General features: G+C 41.6%; 1 protein-coding gene across 1 annotated transcript in view; it reads right to left on the bottom strand.

Moving 5' to 3' along the window:
- Nucleotides 1-226: 226 nt before the first annotated feature.
- LOC115005825 (transmembrane protein 266-like) overlaps nt 227-22,265 on the bottom strand; it is a 40,513-nt gene continuing 18,474 nt past the window's right edge. The window contains 8 exon segments of the mRNA XM_029427794.1: nt 227-1,902; nt 2,267-2,329; nt 5,121-5,316; nt 6,504-6,619; nt 10,297-10,435; nt 10,609-10,665; nt 11,933-12,006; nt 13,848-14,002. Of these exon segments, the coding sequence (XP_029283654.1) occupies nt 1,265-1,902; nt 2,267-2,329; nt 5,121-5,316; nt 6,504-6,619; nt 10,297-10,435; nt 10,609-10,665; nt 11,933-12,006; nt 13,848-14,002 (1,438 nt within the window). The 3' untranslated portion in view covers nt 227-1,264.

The raw sequence follows: 22,265 nt of genomic DNA, 5'->3' as shown, positions 1-22,265 counted from the left end.
CAATGTTAATAACCTTAAATTATTTAGATTTTTCTAAATCATATGCACAGGAGATGATGCTAATGAAGTAATGTTGTACAGTGCGGTGTGCAACAAGGAGCCTGTGAGGAGAACGTGTTTGATTAGAGACAACTCAGCACTTTCATCGCGCTGCAGTGTATTTGGTACAGTTTTAAAATCACTTAACACGATGTATTAAAAGTCAGTAAACTGAGAGAAGTTAAGGAAATACTAACTTTTATTTTTTGCTATTTTCATTCAAATGACAACACCTGCATTTGGCAATAACTTCCTCCATATCAAGTTTACAAAAGTGTCTGTAAACATTAAAGTGCAAAGGATTTGTTTGCCATTTAGGGCACATATCTTTTAAAGGTTCATGCTACAAGCACTTCAATCTAGTTTCATGTGAAGAATCCAGTCACTTACCTTTTCATTCCATCCACACAAATATACCCTACTAATGTTTTTTTCAACAAGTAAAACAAAAATGCTATTGAATAAATTCTGACGATGGTCCATAGTTTCAGATCAAACAAAGAGGAAACGGAAAGGCAAAGGATTCAAAAATAAAAAATCAGCTGTTTGTATAGTTAAGCCAGTCTTATGTACCCTGTGGCTGTTTGAACAAGGAACAGCATTACTGATGTTTAAAGTTGATCATACCAAGTAAAGGAAACAAAAGAACAAGAACAATAGAAAACACTTGTGTTTAACTGCTTGAAATTCCAACAACAGTCTTGGTTTGCGACACGGTTCAGAATGAGAGTTTTTGTTCAGTATAGGCTTGAATGGCCCCTTGCTGGTTTTAATTCATGTAAAGTTCAGTGCATTTAGGACCTATTCAAAGTGAGAATTCCTGATGAAGAGTGTGTCCATGAACACATTGGACTCCCCCGTACTGGGATGTTATAGTCTTTGTGCTTTATCAGGGAATTTCTGATTTCAAAAATCCATCAAGGAGGAACAGGGGAGGTTGGACGGTACGGCAAAGGGCCTAGGAGTTCTTTGTTGTCATTTCTACTATTGACTTCTGAACACGTCAAGTTAAGGAGCATCAGTGTTAGCTGGAAGCTAAGGCTCAAGCTTGCTCTGGATTGGCTAAGATTGGATTTACACAGCAACAGAAAAATCACATTTTTTTAAATCTGTTTTTTGAAATGTGCATCTCACGACGTTTCCCTGCCTCAACAGTCCACATGTTATGCCAAACATGGTGGCAGCAAAAGAAGAGAAAAGACTTCTGTTTGTGTGTAAATGTAGCTTATGTGTCAGGCATGTGGCCCAGAGGTGTGTCAGCGGGTCCCAGGAGCCGGTACTTCTCCTCCAGGGACGGCTCAGTGCTGCCCTGCAGGTGGATCAGTGGCTTGGTCTGCAACAGCACACAACCTCTTCCCCGGCCTCGTCTCTCCTCTTGGTTCCTGCGGTTGAAGATGTTTATTCTGTTGTCCAGCTCCGGGCTGGCCTTCTCTGAGCCAGTAGGGCTGGGAAGCTTAAGGTTGACAGGGTCCACTGCCAGGCCCTTTTGAGCAAGGCAGGAGTCCTCAGAGAGGGAGCAGAGTAGCTCCTGCACCACTATGCTGGGGTCCCTGCAGGGGTCCTGGCCTGAGAAGGAAGGAGGGCAACAGCGATGGGTGCTGAAGCTCAGACTGAGCTCCTGAGCTGTGCTGCTGCTGCAGTCTGTCATAGACGAAGCCGGGGTGTGGCTGCTCAGGCTGTGGGGGCGGGCCGTCAGGCTGCCACTGGACCGTGATATGCTAGTGGAGGCGTCACTTACGGCGCTGCCCACCCGCTCCATAGCGAGCATCTGGTTCGACTGAATGGGATTTGGATTGTTGGGAAGGTGGACGTCGATGGCTGCCGTGGTGATGACCCGGGCACCAAGACCAGAAGCTCCAGCATCTTGAAAAACATCGTATACATTTAGAGGAAACCGGACAACACAGAGTATCACTTTACTCCAACCACACAACAGTGTACTTTCTATCAGTCATAGCGACAACATTATGCTTTATATAACATATATAAAGGTCATCATAGGTACATCATTGAGATTTTTAAGGTTATACGGTAAGCTTGAGTTTAGATTTGAACTAGATTTCCAGCTCGTGTCAAAGTTTATAAGCAGCATCAGCCAAATGTATGACCAATGAAGTTTGTCCTATAACTTGGCGGCACTATAACCACTCAGAAAGACTTTTGACTCACTGCTTTAATTCATTTGATTTACATGTTCATGGGTTACAGTGAATGTTCAGTCACTTACCACTGCTTGCTTCACTGTAGTATTGGCTGATGTAGTTGTTCATGTCATCTCGCACAACTGGATCTGAGTAACGAAACAAAGTAAATAAAAAGATAAATAAATAAAGGATTTGACATCATTAATATTTCTTAATAACAACATAGAGCGCTGTAGGGGTAATTTTATTTAATGTAATTAATATTGTATTTTTAACTGATCTCTGGAGCAAGCATGTTTATTGTTATATATTATTCTGTAATGTTTTAATGTTTGCATCCGAAACCTTCCGACTTCAACACCTCCGCACCTCTCTATACAGACATGAGTCCTTCTTTTCTTCTCCACTGCCACTCCATGACATAAGACTGATGTCCACACCGTTAAAGTCATGTGCTGTTGTATTTGCTCATTAAAAATGCATAAATGATGCAAAGATATGCCTGTTGTCATTGTTATTACTATCACTTCATTGTTAGTTTGTGTTTGCGATGGTTTTTAAATGTTGGATTACACATAAATAAATACAAAACACATGTTATTATTATATTATGAATACAGAATGGAACATACATTGCACGTATATAGTTAGAAATGACCAGTCAAATGATGGTGTAATATAGTGTGACTGACTCATACTGCTAATGCTTTTTTATTTATTTAACCGGGCAAATGATTAAGAACAAAATGGTATTTACAGCGTCAGCCTGGTACAACACTGTGTGTGGCAGTGACACTAATTGGACCTTTTTGTCTGTAGGTCCATTTCAGTGTTAACCACCCGAACTAGTGCAAATGGAAAATATCTCTTATGTTTACAACATAATATTGACGGAGAGGACTTCTGCCTCAGGCCACAGGTACTTTATTGTCAAGTAGTCGGGATCACGCACTGCTACGCTGTGCATTAGCTGCACCCTAGTGCACCAGAAATAAACTGGGACAGGGTGGGGTTGGTTTCAGGGATGAGAGAAATGGGGGGAAATGGGAGTGGGAGCTCTTTGTTCATGCACAGATCCCTCCAGTCTAGTAGGCCTCAGCGTGCGTGGTGAATGGCTGTGATCTGCTACGCTCCTCTGTTCGCTTGATTGGTCTTGAGCTCACTGTCCGCTGGCTGAGTGCGAACCCAGAGTACCCTGAGTGCTAGCCCCTGTCCCTTGGGACATGTTGCAGACTCTGATGGGTAATTTCATTTATTTTTCAGCCTAAAATATTAATCCCTGAGCCACCCCTGGAGAGGAAGCATTGCACTCACTAAAACAAGACTGAGACAATCGCTCCACAATTAATAACACATGAGTCTTAAGAATGGGCTGTCCAGCATACATTAAAGGCTCTGCCCTTCTTTCTGTGACAGTCAAGTTAGCGGGCTGTCATCTGTCTGTGGAAGAAGAGAGGCGACATGCTGAGGTCCTTTTAGTTCAAATCTGAACTATAATGTTCAGTTCTGCAGCACAGGTGAGAGTAAGTTAAGAAACCGCTGCAGCTCATTTTAACAGGTAAACTAAGTGAACACTAAGAAATCATTTTTTATTAAATAATGGCATTCCCATCAGCCTCATCTGTACTTTGTGTTTGGTGCAAATGTTGGCATGCAAAAGATGTATTGACAACATGCCGATGTTAGCATATATGCTAATGCATATCCACATGACAAATGATGAACATGATAATCGTTATACCTGCTTAAAATCTGCATGTTAGCATTTAGCTCAAAGCACGGCTGTAGGAAAGGCAACAAAGCGCTCTCAGTATGTGAGAGAAACTCCACTGGCTCATTGATTAACACTTATTTTCACTGGATGTTTTTAAACATCTACATGGTTTGGTACTTTAAGGTGTCAAAAACCCTCAATCTCCTGAGAATATCATTCTGGTGAAGACCACTGCCCTGATAAGAGTTCTTGATAGTTTGATAGCACCGTGCAGGTGAGTGTGAGAGAAGGCCTTTGAGACCATGTGTGCAATATTGAGCAATACAAATCAACTTGGTTTGATTTGAGTTGACCTGACTTGACTTGAGCCCCGTGGCCTAAGTGCTCATCCCAATGACCATGTTTCTGTAAAAAGCCCTACTTGTTTCTGAGAGCCAGATTTCCCACTATGCCCTTGGGGTAATATTGTGGCCGCTGTGCAGACTCGTGGTGCCCTATTGTGGTTTACAGGTGAAGGGCAACAGATGTTGACAGGAGCCAAATCTCCCCGAACAAGACCCAATGCACACAGCACTCTGTACCTGAAATAGCCCAAGTGGTCTGGGCTGGCTAGGCTGGCCGCGGTAAGAGAGATAGTTGGAGCATGACAGAAGCCCATGCAAGCTGACGTAGTGTCACAGAACATGCTTGTTTTCTGCAGGATTCACCAGATCCTAAAAGCTTTTTTGCCCTCATATTGATCCTGGAGCGCCTGCGGTCAGATGGGTGTTGTGTGCGAGCGCGAAGGGGCTAAGAGCTTGGCCTCGAAGGTGCTCCAGGGCTACTGCTCCAGATTAACTGTACACTGCTCTGGCATCCAGTTGACCTGATGTTACACTGTTAAAGACTTTTTGTTCCACATAATTATGTACATAGTTTATGGTGCACCTCTCTCCTGGTTTGTCATGCTGCTTTCTCAAGCAAACACACTGCACGAGGTAATGTGTGTATTCAAATTAGCTATGTGTTTAACGCCACAGGTTTATGTCTTAGATGCATTCATTTTCAGTTTGTGAAATAGTGTTTTCAACCGTAAACCTGTTGCATTAACTCACTTTTATGCCTTTTTTTGTTACAGTTCAACTGTATAGTATGCATGCGTTATTTACTAAACCTAATCACTTAACATTTTAGTATCTTGCAACCCCGTCCCTAAAAGCTCTTCTTTAGAGACAGTACTGTACCTGCGGTGGCGTGAGGCTCCCTGGGGTTTCTCTGGCCTCCCTCGTCGTCAAACTCCCCAGGAGTCAAGCCTTCTACAACCTGGAAACTCCTGCCCTGTTTGCCCCACACATGGTGGATCTGCATGGCTGCTTCACGTTCGGCCGCAAGGTCCAGGTCCTGCTGGGCCAGATGGGCCCTCAGCTGCCTGATCTCAAACTGGAGATGGTTGGTTTGCATAGTAAAGGAGAGGGAAAGCAGCAGGTTAGGAGAGTGTGAAAGGGAATGTAGAAAAGGATAAGTGATAAGGTCAGATGTGGGAGAGGGAGAGAAAACTTGATCTGCATAGATATCAAAACAAGAACGTCACATACACTGATAGCAATATGGATTTGTCTCTATACAAGGAAAATGTACACAATACATTATGTATGACACCATCATAGATATACATTATGCACATGGACAAGTAAAGCTCGTCTATACTTATACGTGTAGAAGTTGATTAGTGGTGAACTGGTTCAGCACATTATCTAATCATGTGTTAGCCAAACTGAGTGCTTTACAGCTGTGATGTCACTGTATTGATTTGTTTATCCTGGAGAATCAACACGGACAAGAAAACAGCAGTGAAGTTTGTAAAAGGAAGTAAATGCAAAATATAGAAAACACATTGAAGCGACCTCTTTCATAAATTATACATGTGTGTGGTATTATAATTATTCCAACTGAATGTATTCTTAGTATACCTAATTAAATCACTGTTGTGTTTCGACTGAGGTCATATATGAACCTACAGCACCATGAAGTGTACATTAAAATAGTACCTGGAAAACTATTTTCTTTATATTCATGAAGAGCAATTCAATCAACAATTTTGAAAAAGGATCTGATCATTTCTTTTATGATTATTTATTTATAATAATATACGTCTGACGGGATCATCAGAGTGTGTGTGTGTGTGTGTGTGTGTGTGTGTGTGTGTGTGTGTGTGTGTGTGTGTGTGTGTAAAGACCTGTTTGTAAGGTGTTGCTGCCCTCCTCTGGTGGAAGATGAACGTGCAGTGTGATATGAGCTCATGTGGCCTAAATCAGACGGTCACTGTAGCAAATCATTTATCTTGACACTTTTCTCAGACTGGATGGTTATATGATTATAAATTGACAATAAAATGGTGACTGAGAAACTTCTACCATTTATTTGGAATGCTTTTACTTTTGGCATACAACTTAAACCTACAGTAAGTATGTGTGACTATGTCCATGATGACTTCAGAGGTCTACTCGGCGTGTGTTTCGTGCATGAGGACCCACATCCTGGTTTAAGTGGATGTGTTATCTTATTTTGTAGACGTGTCTGGGGACAAGCAGCCTGCAGGTTACATTTGTGGGCTTTTTGGTACTCACAGCCTGTTCCTGGCAGATCTGAGTGAGACGCTCCAGCTGCTCCTCTCTCATAGCCTTGGTCTTCTCACACTGCTGGATCTCCAATTCCATCTCAACTTTGACTTGTAGCACAAACGCTGACATGGAAAAAGGGGGACAGAGTTTTAAAACAAAGACTACAATGTGTTTTTAGAACGCTGAACTACATGATTAAAAGGCATTGCCAGGTGTTTGAGCAAGCTAAGCGAAGAGAAAAAAGTTTCTTAGTTAAGACAGCTGGTATAAAACATCGAGCACATCAAGGTCAAAGGTCAGTGTTTTTGGAACATTTGTCCTTTGCTCTATATATGTCTGTCATCACATATGCAACCCTCATTAATTACTGGTTACCAGTAACTCTATACCTGTACTGAATGAATTTTGCAAGGTGCTGAAAATGTTCCACAGTGATCTTGTTTCATGGGTGGGCGGAGGGTGAAGCGGACGATTTTATGGTTTCTTTACCCAACAACTTGAGAATACCGGACAGGCAGCTGAATCCATGCGTGAAAGCGTGATGCAGGTAACTAACTTTACATCTGTTGTACACAACATCTGCATAAACTGAAGTCACATTCCTGGAGAATGGATCTGTGTATTGGTTTAATATTTTGGAAATTTAAAGAAATGGTGAAAAATGGACAATGTAGCCTATAATAAAAGAAATGATAAAATATTAAAAGTATATTTTGCAGTGTAAACACTGTTGTTTTAATTACTTTAAGGGTCTGTTGTGCATGACAGATTATTTACGCAAAACTAAGCAATAATGTCTTTTTTGGAGCAATACACAACAACATTTGGATTTATTTGACATAATTTAAAATCCAAATTAGTTGCTGCTCCTTTAAAAAAAAAAGTACCATTATGGAAATGTTTCTAGTTGTATAATCTTGGCGGTCACATGGTCACATGAGTTTAATCTTTTTTCTACTACAGCACAGCCTTGAATCACTGCTGCTTCTTTCCTGTGACCTCTCTCGTCGAGTTCGAGGCGCACGCACATACAGTATTGGCTGCATGGTGAGCTCGTCGCATCCACCCCGCTCTCTTCAAGTCTTCCCATGCAACATTGTTTTTCCTTTAATCCTCACTCTGAACGCAGAGTTTCTTGTTGTCCTCTGCAGAAACTTAGTTTACAGAAGACTCCGAGCTGCTGCTCCGTCACTTAAATCTCTCCTGTGGTAATTACTCTCTCTGCCAGAGGGGGGAGACAAAGGTTCTGCACTCTCATCATCACTCACCAATCACAAAAATGCAATTTATTGGTTATTTATTCACGTAATAATTGTTTCAAAATATATATTTAATAAATGATTCCAGGTTAACTACAGGAAGTATAATCCGTAGCCATGCTGGAACTGATGCATCAAACACTTAAATCACATCTTGATAAATTAAAGTCCACCTCTTACAATCTTGACTGCACACTTGATGTTTTTACACGACGCACTTTCTGGAGCAGGGTGGGAAGGTGCATCTAAAAAAAGGATAGTGAGAGTAAAATGTGGATACCTGTTGTCATCACAGGTGGCAGACAGTCGGTCCCTCACACCTCTCTGTTATCACATTTGTCTGCCAGCCACACGGTATTACACATGGAAATACTGTGTTTCCTGAAATGTTGCAATTGGCAACATAAAGAGGTGAAACGTATTCAGTAATTACACTCGTCCTATTCCAATATCTCTGTTGATGTTTGATTGTGGTGTCTGAACTATTACGAGACTCAATTGCCGGCTTTGTCATAACAGTAGGAGGAGAATGAAACAGCCTTTCTGGTGCTGGGGGGGGCAGAGCAAAGCACGCAGCCATCGCCACATGCTCCTCGTACCTATTTATAGTCATGTTGGCACACACACGTTGCACAAGTGGGGACATCAGATGGGGTCAGTCCAGTAAGAATTCAAAGAGGCATGAAAAGCTCTATCGCAGGTTCCTTATTTAGCCACACAATATGCAGCAGCAATATATTTGTGCTGCTGCATATTGTATCTGTGTTTGTCACACCAGGACTCCATCGAGGCTCCTCTCTCTCTCTCTCCTCTCACCTGGAGTCAAGTGACTTCATTTAAACACCAACCAATAAAGCCCCGTTTCTGATCCGTTGTCTGTCTCTAACTATTGTGCTTTTTATGTATATTACCATTTACTATTATGGCACATTTAGTGACTTTGGTAAAATGGCTACACTTGCACAAGTATTGGTTTCATTGTCTTCATGTATAGAAAGTAAAGAGTAAGAACATTTGGGTTCTGAAGTCAATGCAAAAGAAGATATTCAACATCTCAGACTGTTTTTGGATCACGTATTCTACATATTTGGGAGGTTGATATTCCTATCTGACATATCACTCTGCTTATACATTCTGCTGCAGTATTTCCACTCCCATCGGACTGACACAAACATCACCAATTCATACGTCAAGCTAATTCTGCAAGAGTCTCAATCCCTCTCCTACGATAACCGAGCCGGTCCCTCAGCTGTACATTTATTGGTTTGAGTGTGATTTCTTTTCCTCTGGAGGTGTGTTGCCGCCTGCCTTAACACAGAAACTCAATCAATCATAAATATCAAATCTAACAGGTCGAGGTGCGCGGCAGGAAAATCACCAGTTCATTCCCTGGAAAGCAACACCGCAGCTGCACGATAAGAAGAAGGCAACATGCTTCTGCTGAATCAATGATGTTGAAAGCTGCATTGTATCGATTCCTGAAATGATTAATCATGTCATTACGATGTGTCCCTTTTTAGTTCAATATATTTGATCCATTAAAACAATGTACTCGTGTATGATTAAGAGTCTGGATAAAGCCATCCTCAAATCAACCGAGGCAGAAATGTCTATTCAGGTCCTGATCGAATATAAAAAGGAACATTTAAAAATATATAAATTAATAAGTAAGACATTAAAAAACAACAACATCTGTGCAACACTGTGGTAGAGATCACAAGGGATAAAGCATACGCTGCTTTGTCGGCTATTTTACACTAAATGGGAAAAAGAACATTATGCTGAATTGAAGACTTGACCATTAACTTGTTCGGAAAATGTTAAGTGAGGTAATAAATCAAGTGAGAAGTCTGGACATTTTCTCATAAACGTCTAAACAATCGGACTTCTTTTTACAACCAGTGGAGTCGCACGCAGGCCATCAGAAAGAATGCAGGTTTAAGGCACTTCGGCATTGGCTTCACTTCTCAGACCCGGAGGTCGCCGCTCGCTGCAGCCTCATCTGACTCCTCCAGAAAGCAAAAAAAAAAAAGGGGGTTTTCCTAAAACGTCAAACTATTGCTGTGAGGAGAGATGTTAGTGAAAACACTGGTCCACTGTCTCACTGGACATGAACACATTGCACACTGTGTGGTTTGTGTGCAGCTGATCCTGTATGCAGTCAGAGGCCCGTAGTGAGGGTGACCTCCCAACAGATATCGAACCAGTCTGCATTAGCATAGGAGAGAACAACCACTATATTCATTATGGCCTCTCTGAATCTACTTAACCATCCCCTTACAATCAATACAAGTTAGAGTAGCACAGTGGCAACAATTCACTATGAGGGATGATCAATAGCTATATTGCTCTGAATAGTAAATAATTAGTGTAATCATGGAGAGAATGGGGTCATTTAGCTCTTTCAAGGAAAGCTGATTTGTATGCATTCGTGTTGTCCTTTTGAGTGAAGAAAGACTAGGTAGCCTATTTCCTTCAGTTGCTCACACGCAGTTCTCTTAATAACACATCTTTGATAGACACAAGGTCTTCTGCCTCACCATCAATAATCCTCTTGACCCTCCAGATGCGTAGAGTGATGATTAGGCTGATGGCATCCCAGGGGCTGCTGGGTCCGTTGGCCACCGTGGAGGCCACCATGGGGGCCAGGGAGAGCACGATGACAGCACCATCAAACACCTGGGAGGTCACACACACACACACACACACACAAGCACATGCAAAATTCAAATATGTGCAAATGTTGTCGTGTGTGTGTGTGTGTGTAACGTGCATTTCTATTTATCTTACTGTTAAGTGTAGTCAATTTGAAAACGGGTCATCAATAATAAACACACAACACCAGCACTAACCTCAACTTTGTTCTCTATATAGTCCCAGATCCCGAGCACGACAATTCTGAAGACAGTCTAAGACAGACAGGGGGATATAAATGAAAGCATTAAAATAGATAGGTGAGGGAGTATGATTCATATAAAAAGCTCTTGTGATATTCTTAGTCTTTTGAGGTGTCATCACATCCAACACCCAAGATGTGTGAGCTTAGACTAGAAACTGAGAAGAGGCCTGTGCGGTGCAGTTTTCCCAAATAGAATAATAGCTATGCTAGAACGCTATATGTGAACATTAAAGCAAAACAATAAACTATTTGATTAGTGTGAAATATGTTGCCACTACAAATGTGGCAAATGTGTTCCCTCATCTTGATCTTTGACCTACTAAAGAGCAAAACAACACTTGTAATCAGACCACCCATCACATTCTACGTTGTGCAGACGCTGTTGTTTGTGGGATCCTTTGTTGAGCAGGGCCACTGATTTACACTCCCAATTAGCATGGGGTGTCATGTCCGACTGGTCGTGCTAATCCATCATCCGGAGCGCATGTTGGACAAAAGCGCTGGTGACAAATGAGAATTGCGGGGACTCCGCCCACATGTTTGAATCCTGTGTTCTGATTGGTGCAAGGGGGCCCGGCTGGTGATATGCTCCATCTATCTATCATCATTCCCAGATGACTCTTCTTCTGCGATGTCAGTGGGCGAGGTGTTTGGATGGATCGTATCACTGTAACCCCATCCCCGCTGCTCATTAAGCTCAGCTTTAATTATTGCTCCTGCTGGCTCACTGGTAATTAATGTTTGGTTTAGGGCATTGGGGCTGAGGCTGTCAGGGTAATTGGTTCGCACTGGAGTGGAGGCCTGTGGGCCAAATTCTCCCCACTCCATTTTGTTTTTCACAATTCTAGAGTGATGGTGAGACATTATCTTATCAAACAATGGCTAAAATTGTATTAACACTAATTACAATTATGGTTTACACAATAGACATTTCACCGACCATCCAGTCTCAAGGTAGCTGAAGCTGCATCCTGAGGAGAAGATAGACTATACTATATATAGTAGTAATAGTATATATAGTATAGTAATATATTCTAGTTCCCTTAGGCCTGTACCTGGTTTGCATTGCTATAAATATGACATCATCTACAGTTAAAAAAAGTTACTTTGGTTTAATTTAATTATGATAGAAATAGAAATACAACATGTCAGGGTGTGTGTGTGTGTGTGTGTGTGTGTGTGTGTGTGTGTGCCCATAAAGAACTCCTGTTACTATCAGATTTATATTAATGGTGTTCCCAGAAATAAGGTTTTGTAGACAACAATAAACGTCTCACCTCTGAAAAGAAGAGTGACAGGATGATAAGGCTGATCCAGTGGATAATGCTGGCAAATTGGAAAGCATTGGAAACTGTTGAGAGAAGAAACAAGGACGAATGTTAACCTGCAAAGATCTAAAGAGGAGCACACGAGAAACGAGATAAGCAAGATGTTCCTTTATCTATAATGTCACTCCAGAGGAGGACAGACTTTGTGGGTTTGTTTGTTGTGTTTTTCCCCCACTGTCCCGTCTACGAGGACATAAGGGATGCACAGTTTATTAAAATGAATTGCAATGGATTAAATATTTGACAACAACTGCAACTGTGTTTTTGGTGTCTTGTAAACACATGAGGGTCGGGCACTTTGTGTGCATGAAACTAACATAAAGAATATCATCATCATCATCATCATCATCATCATCATCCATGAGTTGAGCAAATTCATTTAAATTTAGAAATACAAATAATTGCCTAAATTCTTTTGTGCATCTTAGTTTGTATCTTGTAAAAGCATGTGTCCTTCCATTCAGTGGAAATATAATGCTTTCTTGATTCCAAGGACTAACACAAAGAAAAAACAATTCCCCTTTCCTGCCTGAATTATTCTTTTACCCACATCACTCCTCTCGCTTCTCCTAAACATTCTGTAAATCAGCATTTCTAGTATTTCCCATATCTCAGGGTCCACCCACCACAGTGCTAACCTGTATCTACTCTTGTCCTACGCCATTAATCTCTCTGTGCACTCCCACACTCACTCCCGCCTTATTGACCACTCCTCTGTTTGTCTTGCTGCAGACACAGCACTGGATTACAATAGATCTGAAGTGAGTCCTGCAGTCCCCGCAGTGAGACTCTAGCATCATGTGAGCTGGACGCCGGCCAGTAATCGATGGGGACGTGGCGCCCGCTGCCATCGACGAGAGACATGGTTCATTATCACCTTTCTCCATCACAACCATTTACCGTCCAACACCATCAGCTCCTCTGTGACGAGCAAAACTACGCCCGTTCTTGCCAGTGTTGGAAAGAGTGGACACTAAATGCACACAGGTGACTGTTTCATGAATAAATGTTATGGTGATTTCTACGACACTTACAAGTAACGGATCTTCAGACATGAAGCTTTGTAAATTGCTCTCTGTGGTGAAATAGAATGAGGGACAAAAGTCAAACTCACGTAGATTATTTGAGTTTCTCATTCTTCAAGTCTAAAGTATGTTGCTGTCACGGTAACCTTACATTAATTCATATTACAAGAATATATACACAAGTATTGGCGATAACCGTGATATTTAAAAGATGATAATTATCGTGTAACTACTCCAGTGCTTCTGTTCTCACTTTCTCTCCCTACCCCAATGCCACACACACACACACACACACATGAGTGTAATTCATTTTTCAAAACACACAAAAGTGAAAAAACCTTTTTAATTATTTTTATTTTATATATTTTATATATTTTATATATTTTTATGCGACAATATCCTTATTTAAAATAGTTTTGTCCACGATAATCATGTAGTGAATATCTGATATTGTGACCAGTGGTAGATCTGAGTAAAAAAAGCTAAATTACCATAAAATGAATACACTCAAATAAAGTGCAATTAACTCAAAATTGTATTTAAGTACGGTGCTTTAATTTAAAATGTTTAAGAATGTACCTATCGGCAGGTGGGTCACAGTGCAGGAACAGCACCAGTCGAGTTAGTAAAGATTCAGTTAACTGCTCAAGGACACTAAAGCGTTTAACTCCCCGCTGCTCCAGTGGAGCTGCTCCTGCGTGTTGCACTGGAGGCCTCCCAGCTGTTTTAACATCACACAGTGTATTGCTGCAGAAGAATATGCATGCTCAGCAAACCTCCCCCTTGATACAAAATAAAAGTTTGCAAAAAGGAGAAATAAATAAGCAGCCCCTATTTACATTGTAGGAGTTTGGTGTCTATGAGCAGCTCCAAAGACAGGAAAAGCACCACCAGGATGACGCAGGCCACCAGGATACAGTTGAAGCCAGCGCTGAGCAGACAGACCTGCCACAGGGCCACGCGGCGACCGCAGCAGGGCTTCAGCCAGTTGGACCTAAAGAGAGTAAACACAAACAAATGAGGTAGGTGTTTACAATATTAAGTGATTTGTGTCAGTGTTGGTTATTCTATTGCATTTCTAGACTACATAATGCACAAAAGAATAAAAATGTATAACATGAAATAAAAGTAAGATAGGCTTAAACCCCTGATAAATAATAATTAATCTTTTATAGCCACAAATTCGATCATTTGAAGTGAATGTATTGCCTTTAAACAAAGTATAACCAAGGCGAATGAATGAGTGACATACGGACATGTGACACCTAAATAATAAATTATATTCCAGAATACTTGCATTGAATCCCAGTGTGATTGCAATGCTGAACAATAACGGTTTGATCTTGATATTTGAACTCCCTGACATGGCCAACAGAGGGTGGTGGTTTACACTTATGAAAGGTGATGTCTGTTTAATCCAAGTAAAAGTTTTGGTGCTGATGGCCACAGCAAATGGAAAGGAAGTGTGGTCAGAGACAGCATTGACAGAGAAAAGGGACAGTGAAGCTCTGTGAACCAGCGACTGCACCAGCAGCCGTAGGTGTGACTGGCATATTGATGGACTCCTTTTAAAAAAGGCAATGAAGGGAGTCACTGTGGAGGAGGCTGCTTAGAGGGAAGGAGTTCACGTTCAGCAAAACCTGCGGCCCGAGACACAAGTGAAGGTGAGGGATGTAAACAAATATTTTCAAAGAAACATCAACCACATTAGCAAGCAATCTCGTATCTTTAGTATCCGGAGAAAATGGCAGGTGAACATGTTTAAAGACTTGAAAAAACATTTTGCCAGGTACTGTAAGAATCCAGCATTTAGGCCATTGGAGTGTTTGGCAAGATGACTCAATGCTATTTTGAAATAGTGGCTAGTCTTACAGACCAGCTACTACAAGGGGCTGACAGTAGGCGATGAGAGAAACAATGCCTCTCACCGGCTCTCCAGCTGGAGTGGAAAGTTGGCTCTGGCCACTACCTTTCCCTTCTCCCCATGCACTGGCATGGAGCAGACAGACGTTGGCAGAGCGTTTCTCTCCTCTGATCATGTCTTCATTCCTTGGCGTGGCGCTAATATGAGCTGCAACGGTGGCAAAATGGCTCCGTTGTCACTGTGGCTTCAAAACTGATTATGCTGCACTCATTATGGAAGAGTCTGGATATTTTATCCTTTTTTAATACCGATTATATCCTATTACACCACATCACGTTCTGGGTTTTAAATTGTTGGATGAAGGCGCTTTCCATCTTGGAAAAAGAGTTTTTATAGGAGCTGCATTTGAATGGGATGTAAATCAAACATCTATCATTAAGAGTACTGGAAGGAAACAAATGAATCCATTACAAAAGTGCTACCTTACTGTCAAGGTTTACATCCCAAAAACAATTCCTTTTGAAAATTAAGCTTTGAAACGACACATCTTTCAGTATTGTGATTAAATATATCGACTTCCTTCTACATCAGATACTTTCTTGGCTGGCTCGCAGTAAAAGCACATGACTACAGAAACATGCAGAAACCATTGACTGTAGTTGATGTAATGCTGTTGAACTATCCCTCTATCTATCAGCTGCTGTTGAGTTGATCACTCCCCCCCCACCCCTCCCCTCCCATTGGCTTTTCAGAGCAAAGTGTTCGTTCAAGGCTGGCATGGACGGAGCCACAAGCCTGTAAACAATGCACAGCTAATCTAATAAAGACGTAATCATGCTGATAGCAATCATCTTCTTGGCTTTGGGTGGGGTGGCACAAATGTGCGAGCTCCAGATGGTGTAGAATCTGCTCCACCAGAGTCTTGGCGAGACTCTGTGGATGCCAGGTGCCATGCCGTCCTACGAGGCAGCCTACAAAAATACGAAATCAGTGTATTTGTATGTTAATATAGTGTATTAATAACCAAAAGGCAACATGTAAACCTGGCCTAAACCCTATGCTTTAACCAACCGAGCTCAACTTTCTTTGCAGCTGCATCCTGCCATGACAAAGGACCAACTGACCACAAACTACAATCCTTTAAGGTAAAGTACACCACTCAGTGTCCAGTCACATGTATATTCATTTCAACAATACATCTGCAGCAGTTCATGTCTCATGCATGCCAGCCACATCATATGTTCCCACATTTAAAGGAACTACAAATCAAGCTGCTACATTACATCCCTGATTCTCCCCGAGGCAGTTGTGAAAATTAAGAATATTCTTCCAACCAAAGACAATTTGACTATGAAAAGTAAACCAAATAATCATTGTACACACAGTGTATGAGCAGTTGGAGTTTGGTGCCTCGCTGAAGGCCACCTTGACAGTTGAAGGTGAGGAGAGTTACTCATTCACCCTCTCCACCCACATCGTCCATGAGACTCTGGGGATTTGCACCAGTCAACCTCCAGTAATAACCTTCTCTCAGCTCTGATTGTATGCACGTAATAATACTGTGAGGATAGTAGGCAGTTTTGTCAGAAAAACTCAATCAAAAGGTAAAAAAAAAAGAAAATCTGTGCATTTCAGTCATCCGAACAGTTCACTGGTTCAAACAACCTCCATTTCCAGAGGTTGTGGTTTAGCAAACTTCCACCATATGATTAGATAGTCCATCAAAGTGCATCTCATATCAAATGATTTCACGCTTCATTCAGCTGCTGCAGGGAAGCAAAAAATAAGAAAAAATTACCAGAACAATAAAACTCCACGAGTGGGAGTAGTAAAAGGATGTGGTAAAAGTGAAATACTCTTCTCACAAACTTTATAAGGCTACAGTCTCCTCAGGCTTTAACGGCTCTAGGAATCCTGTCATAGTGGGGCCAATCACAATAAACACCACTGAATACAATACTTAAAGGGACAGTCCATGTGTGGGATCATTTCCCTCCGTACATCCCAAAATAGAGTAATAGCAAAGGATTGTAGATTCACTGAGGTCAAGAGTCAAAGTTCCCCTGGCTAGCTGCTTCCCCTTGTTTCTGGTCTTTATGCTAAGCTAAGCTAAGCTAATGGGCCACTGCCTGTATCTTCACATTTAGCAAACAAACATGAGAGGGGTGTCGATCTTCTCATCTAAGTCACTAAAATATCAAACTATTCCTTCAAACCCTTGGTGTACTTAGTGACGCTTGATCCAATAAACATCCAGTTCGACAAAAAAAAAAAATGCTAATCTCACCATACAGCAGGGGTGTCAAACTCATTTTAGTTCAGGGGCCGGATTGGACACTCTGGCGGGCCGGTTTTGGTCCCCGGGCCGCATGTTTTACGCCCCTGCTTTAAGCACAACATACCAGCGCCAAGGCAACATCCTGGTCAAGATCAAATCTATCACCTGAGGATATTATAATGAGTCAACAAGGCAATAAACATGTGTGTTACAATCTGTCCAGCATTGATAGCATGCATTTTTTACAGGCTAAGTGCACCGCACAAGCATCACACACACTCAAACACACAGATGAATAAGGGATGCGAGTTCACCAGCAGTGCGAGGACTTTGATACGTTAGACGAAGAGGCTAAATTCAGTGAATGTGTGTGTCCTATGTGTGTCCTTACTTCATGTCATGCCAAAACTAGCCCAGCCCAGAGGGGACACAGTCAGACGCTGCTGGTGACACATGCAGTATATTAATGAGTCTTATTAAAGCAACAGAACAGTAGCAAATGTTGTTTCTCTGACCCGCTCAGCCCTGACGTCCTGACAGAACCACCTGGCCCAAGTCACTAAGCACATACAGTGGGACAAGGTCACCTCCCAAACTGCTAGCTTTCAAACTCACTTTGGCTTCATGGATTTTAACATCCAAAAAAAGATTTCCCCACAAAATGTCCTTTTAGTAAGATTTTCTTTTAAACAAAAACAAGGAGATGTATTTGCTGTTTCCACTTGTCTGTCTTAATCTCTCATGCTTTCTCTACATCCTTTCTGCTGCCAGTGTGTGTTGAGCAGGTTGATATAGCTGTCACTGTTTCCCACTGCCGGCGAGATTGAGTGAAGCTGGACAGGGAAACAGAGGAGGGAGATTAAATCAGGGAAAGTAATCGATAGCAGCATGTTGAGTGAGCCACCAAACACTGGGACTGTCAGACTCACAGCACCTGATGGTCTCGGCAGATAAAGTACTCCACTGCAGTGGAGGGGGTTGTATTCCTTAAGCATTCATTCATTCTTAGTCCAATATAAAGTCCTTTCACTCGTCTATAGGTTTAATTTGAAGTTTTCCTCATTGGGAAATATGTTTGTACTAATTCTATTTCTCACAAGCAACTCGTTTGGCTCTGAAAGGGTCAAATGATGGTAAATCGATGCCTGTTTAGGATGAAAAATCCTTAATTTTTTAATTTTTAGAGTTGTACTAGTAACTATAGTTCCCATATTTGATTGATTACTTGTTTAAAGTGAATTCCACAGAATTACCTTGAAAACACGAAAGCTTCACAGAGACGAGACCCGGCAGGCCAGTGGATTCAAACATAGTAAAAAAAGGAAATATGTAAAGGGCCATGTAAATGTGTGTGTAAAGGGTGTATCACTGCTGCACACTGTGTCAATTATGGATCTGATTTCATTTCAAATACTCAAGCTCACCTGCACTTTTACTTTGGTCTTCGCAGACACAATGTATATTGCTGTAGTTCAAGTCCTTGGAATATTCATAGTAAGCAGATTAATTGATTGCTTTGTTTTGTCCAGGCACAAAAGAACATATCCAATTTCTTACAAACTGACTTTCAATTGAGTGTAATGAATCATTTGAAATAACATTTAAATACATTTTTACTCAAGAGATTTTTTCTTTGACTATTATTGTCCTATCACCTGAGGTGCTTTGAAACTGTGATGACAACTATTCCTGGGATAGAGAGAGAGAGAGAGCAAGCGAGAGAGAGAGAGCGAGAGAGAGAGCGAGAGAGAGAGAGAGCGAGAGAGAGAAGGAGCGAGAGAGAAAGAGAAGGAGCGAGAGAGAGAGAAAGAGAGAGAGAGAGAAGGAGCGAGAGAAGGAGCGAGAGAGATAGAGAGAGAGAGAAGGAGCGAGAGAAGGAGCGAGAGATAGAGAGAGAGAGAAGGAGCGAGAGATAGAGAGAGAGAGAAGGAGCGAGAGAAGGAGCGAGAGAGCGAGAGAGAGAGAAGGAGCGAGAGAGAGAGCGAGCGAGAGAGAGCGAGAGAGAGCGAGCGAGAGAGAGCGAGAGAGAGCGAGCGAGAGAGAGCGAGAGAGAGCGAGCGAGAGAGAGCGAGAGAGAGAGAGAGAGACAGAGTTTAGTTGAACAAGAGTAAGTCTACAGCTACACTCGCAGCTCTATGAGTGTAATCATTTCGCAAATGGGCACTGAAGACGCAGGTTCACTGACGTCAGAAGTCTCCATCCTCTGGAAACCATGAATGTGTGTAGAATATTTTATCACAATAGTTGTCAAAGTATTTAACGCCGGTGGACCGGCCAACAGAATCCTAATGAGCATTAACGCGTTTAAAGCTACGTTGAGCAATTTCTGACCACTAGAGGTCAGAAAGTGAGTCGAAAGCAAACTTCTAAAAGTAAATGTTGGCATGCTATCTCAACTTATCAAGTGTTGCTACATTACTCACATATCAGCAGGAACAGAGACGCATGGGATCCCCTCAGGGCATCTGTCAGTGTTGTATGTAAGAAAGAAAATCTGTTTCTGTGAAGTAATTACATTTTTCTTCTGAGCTTTCTCCACATTGACCTCACAGCACAGGCTCGTTAAATTATGAAACAAAAACAATTGCATACATTGAGTCGTACAATCACATCTATAATACAAAAAAGCCATCATTAATACGGGTATAGATTATTGCCCTTCAGTTTTAGTTTTTTTTTTTTTTATGACCGTCAGTAAATAACACCATCTTTGTTCATTTGTGTTATCGCCAAACCAGAACCTCCTACAGCCAGTGCTCCCAGCAGTGGCTTCAAGGCCCAGAGGTTGTCCATGTCAAATCCTGCAGCCAAACAACATGCTGCCAAGAAGCACTTCAGTACTCGTGGAATTGGTTTCAACAGGAAAGAAGAGAAGGGACAGCCTTTCTGAAGGAAGGATAACAAGTGTCCTTTCAAGCTAAATCACAGTCTGCTGATGGCAAATTCAGACTCACCTGACAAAGCAAACACCAAACAGTGTTCACCGTGTCTATCATCCCCTAGAAACAAATGTGTCTCCAGCAGGATCCCCATTTCAGCAACCAATGCACACACACACACACACACACACACACACACACACACACACACACACACACACACACACACACACACACACACACACACACACACACACACACACACACACACACACACACACACACACACACACACACACAATGTGTTATGCTAAAGCAAGCGTGGAAAAGGGGGAGCACCAACTAAGCATAAAATACATGCTGAGTTTCCTTGATGCTGTCAGATTGCAGGTAATTCATTTTACATTCGAAAGGTTCCCCGTTACAAATGCCCGTGCAGCATTGATCAGAAGTTCACAACACATCAGCAGGCAAGAGGCAAGCCCCAAAGCTCCTGCAGCGCTCTCAGTGGAAACAGAGGATCCAGAGGAATAAATGACTGACCCTGGAGTCACGATATAAATCTCTGAGGTGCTGACTTCTGCTCAGAGATAGAGCAGCTTTGGTTTTTTGGAAACTTTCACTCTGGCTAATAGCTAAAAAGAAATGACCCACATGTGAATATTATTATTATTATTATTATTATTATTAGTATTTACCTTCTTACATCATCAGTAGTTCTCAGGCAATCATATTATTTATTCAAATTGTTTATGTGTGACAGTTACATAACAGTTTCTTAGTGTCACTAAGAAAGTCATGATAGCAACAATAGCTGATACTGTGCTGGTTAAATAACATCATAAAATGTTAGTTTATGGAAAGTAATCTAAAGTTTAACGACACAATGAGTAGGTATAGACTCATACTAAAATATTCCATCTCAATCGTTACATGACCCACTAGAAGTGTCTACATCTACCAGGTGCCAGATCTTAAGCACCGATCCAAGAGGAAACTACAACAATGGTGAACACAGCGCCGGAAAAACGCAAATATAGCGAAGCAAAGGTACCAGAAGGTAATAAGTAGTCGGCTTGACAGTATCAGATCTAAATATCAAGCGACGCAGCCGCATCTTGTGTCTCTTTCACTCTGGCTGTCAGGCTCTTGCTTTATGGCAAAAATGATTAAACCTGATGCTGAAAGGTATCACATTTGATGTTACATATATTCTCCATGAGTGACATGATTTAGATTACATGTAACCTGCAGCTAGAGGCTTAAGTTTACTGGGAGCAGTTCCTTGACACAATGAACAAGGGCAACTGGTGTTCAGCTTTTCCTCGCAGTCCTGTGGGAGCGCTGGGGAGAGACTCATTTGTATGTTACAAGGGGACAGGAAGGTCAGTGTGTGTGTTTGTGTGAGAGTGCCTGCATGGGTGTATTCTGTATTCTGTGCGGGTACACTATGTGTGCATTCATATGTGTACAGCCAATCAGAGGCGGCCGAGTTCGGTATACTCTGCTGCAGTTAGTTACAGATCTCAGCTGAAGTGACAGAAGTGATCTGAATGAGAAGCCTTCGTGGAGCTCATTTAAGATGTAGGGGGTTAGAATTAATGTTGTTCTAATACAGGAAAATTATCTTTTAATACAGAGCTAAAGAAAAACAGACAACTGCACTGAGGCCCTCAAGCTGCTAATAGGTTTATGCTCCAGCACTTATCTCCCCCTTATTAGCTAGAAAAGCAACGTCACACTTCTAATATATGGGAATATAAACCACTCTGCGCCTCGCCGACGAAGGTGATTCAGGGGTTGAGTGTGGATAGGGGTTAAATGAGCAACACACGGGCTGTGCAGGTATTTCTTTGTGACCTTTATCATCTTATCAATACTACAAATGTGCAGCCTGTGGACAGCAAAGGCAGAACGATGTGTAAAATGTGGCACAGCTACAAAAATACAAAACAGATGACCTGGATAGGAGAAGTGTAAACTTGTACATGTGCCACTAGTGCGGTTATATTTAACTATATCATTTATTTGAGTGTCAAAAACTACCTTATTTTATCTGAATATTTTACATAATGACTAACACACAGACTAATTAATGATTGTGAAATTTAATTTAATCAAATACTTGTAATTTAGTGTTTTAGTTTTAGGTTTAATGGGCTGTTAAAATGACTGGTGTATTATAGAAAGAAGAGGGGTGGGAGGGTAAATTACATCCTCTGAACACATGTTTCAG

The sequence above is a fragment of the Cottoperca gobio genome, chromosome 3 (assembly GCF_900634415.1).
Source record: "Cottoperca gobio chromosome 3, fCotGob3.1, whole genome shotgun sequence".
Taxonomy (NCBI): Eukaryota; Metazoa; Chordata; class Actinopteri; order Perciformes; family Bovichtidae; genus Cottoperca; species Cottoperca gobio.
The sequence above is the reverse complement of the archived record's forward strand: the minus strand, read 5'-3'. Positions and strand labels throughout refer to the sequence as shown.